The sequence below is a fragment of the Spea bombifrons genome, chromosome 1 (assembly GCF_027358695.1).
Source record: "Spea bombifrons isolate aSpeBom1 chromosome 1, aSpeBom1.2.pri, whole genome shotgun sequence".
Taxonomy (NCBI): Eukaryota; Metazoa; Chordata; class Amphibia; order Anura; family Pelobatidae; genus Spea; species Spea bombifrons.
The window spans coordinates 110,409,748-110,412,355 of NC_071087.1; the positions used below are offsets into that span (position 1 = coordinate 110,409,748).

The following is a 2,608-nucleotide window of genomic DNA, read 5'->3' on the forward strand; positions in this document are numbered from 1 at the left end:
ATAGAACTTTATGGTTTTAGTTGGCTCTGATCTCACTTTTGTAAATGCTAACCTACATTTTCACTAGAACTTTAAGTGTTGCAGATTACTATTTATACTAGATTATTTGGTTTAAGCCTGCATCCTTATAGAAACAAGGGAACATAGAATTTGACAGGAGATAAGAACCATTCAGCGCCCTTGATTCACCTATTTTCCCTGATGTAGAGACTCAGACCTCTCTTCTTTTGCGGCTGAAATCTACCTACCAAATGAAAAAAAAATAATTACAAACGTATTATTTTATTACTCTCTATTGGGTGACATTTGTATTTTTTTAACACAAAAATGCTATATGGTACACAAAATGAGGCAATTAGTTTTCTTTTTCACACTCTTATCATAACACACATAACCATTAATGTATTGAACCCTGTCCCTGAATACAGAAGGCTGTTCAACCTTATTAGTGTTATCGCAGAATAGTATTGTTTTTACTACAATTACAGAAGGATTTTCTTTTCGCAAACTGTGAAATTGTTTCTTTAACTTCCTTGTTCCTTAAACTATAGATGAATGGATTAACAAGGGGAGTAAACACTGCATAAAACAGCGCCATGATCTTGTTGAGAGATCCTTCACTAGCAGTTGGTTTTATGTACATGGCAAACATAGTTGAGTAGAAAGTTGTGACCACTACAAGATGTGAGGCACAGGTAGAAGCAGCTTTTTGTTTACCGGTGGTAGATGGGATTCTTAGAATAGTTCTCAAAATATATCCATATGATGTCATAGTTAACAAAACTGAAGTTAGAATAACTGATGATGCACATACTATAACATTTAGCTCTTTGAAGTATGGATCAGAGCAGGATAGCTTTAACAAGGGTGCTGATTCACAAAAAAAGTGGTTAATGACATTGGATTTGCAGAAATGTAACTCAGAAATTTTAAAAATAGGAAATGAAGTGGTTAAAAAACCAAATACCCATGAAGCAGCAGATAAAATAATGCAGACTTTATGACTCATGATGCTTGAATAATGTAAAGGGTAACAGACTGCCAGAAAACGATCAAAGGACATTACTGCAAGAAGAATAGTTTCTGTGGCCCCCAAAAAAGTAAAGAAGAAAAGCTGAGTGAAACAGCCGTGAAAGGAGATACTTTTTATTTTCCTGGGTATATCCACCATGATCTTTGGTACAGTCACAGATATATAACCAAGCTCCAAAAAAGATAAATTTCCAAGAAAAAAATACATTGGTTTGTGAAGTTGCCGACCATATCGGATAAGAGTAATCAAAGATATGTTGACTGTTAAAGTGATGACATATATTATCAAGAAGAAGAAAAAAAGAACATTCTGGTATTCCTGAATTCCAGAGAATCCCAGGATAATGAATTCTTTTACATTGGTTGCATTTTCCATTTTTGGTTTGCTAGAGAAATAATCAAATTAGTCTACATTAAATAAGTAAATGATGGGATTTAAATGAGTATTGTCTTATGTAATAATGTAATATTTTTTTCTATTGATTTCACAGTAATTTCTTAATGGACTTTAAGGACTGTTTTTATTTTTATAACAATGCTAATCAGGAAACATGGCAAGTCAAACTGAGAATCTCTCGGAAGGTTGCAGTTTAAGGTGGAAGTGGTTTTGCAATTTTACCATACGTCTATTCAACCATGACGTTTGTGTACTCGTAAATAATAATTTTTTTAATTTTATAAAACATCTAGGGTGTTTAATGTAACTACTAAATACTAATTATTTATGCGGACTAGAATATAAAAAAGACAAAAACTGAAAGAAAGCTTTTTTTTTTTTTTCTCTTCAATTTCTTGAAATTCACCTCGCTCAGGGTGACCCTGCATTATACAGTGTTGTATCAGAGAAATTTGTTGGATTGGCCTTGTATAATGCACAGTGTGAAGTAGCTAAGTTGAAACTGCAATCCTTCTGCCAACTCAGGTTTAATTCAGTGTCGTCAGAGCTGAATTAGTTAATCATCTTGTAATAAATTTAGTTTTTTCTTGGGTATGTTTGAAGTTCCCTTCAAGTATTTCAACAGGTGGGTGGCTTTTTGGTAATGGTAATTTGTTTAATTTTGATTTAATCTAGGACCAATTAATCTAGCACCATGCACATTATTACTAACCTTGAGAGTAGGTACACTGCAAATCAAGTTTGTTTTATATTGAAAATCCCCACATAATATTGAGTAAATGACATTTATTCCCAAAATTATTTTCTATGGCTGCTGTTTCACTTCATTATTGTATAAATCTTAGCATATTTGTCATTTTATAGTTTTGCGTGTTATTTTAACCACATAAAAACACTTCGTTACAATTTCCTTATATGAGGCAAAGTTTATGTGACTAAACAGTTATTTATGAGAAATGTTTTAGCATTTAACTGTACAAGAAATAAGGTTTCTAATGCTGCATATATTTACAAAAATGTTAAATTCAAGAAACATAATTATTATTTTGCTGCCAGTACAAAGAAGTAAAGAAATACTTCCATAGACAATCAATGATTAGCATTCTTTTCGCATACATATTTTTACCAATTTATATATTGCTGATGTGATCGCAACTGAATACAGAGCAGAGCATGTCT

General features: G+C 32.1%; 1 protein-coding gene across 1 annotated transcript; it reads right to left on the minus strand.

Annotated features, from left to right (window-relative positions):
• Positions 1-451: 451 nt before the first annotated feature.
• Positions 452-1,408, minus strand: LOC128464703 (olfactory receptor 6B1-like). Its single transcript, XM_053448115.1, has one exon. It carries the CDS (start codon positions 1,406-1,408, stop codon positions 452-454), a length of 957 nt encoding a protein of 318 aa, XP_053304090.1.
• Positions 1,409-2,608: the final 1,200 nt, after the last annotated feature.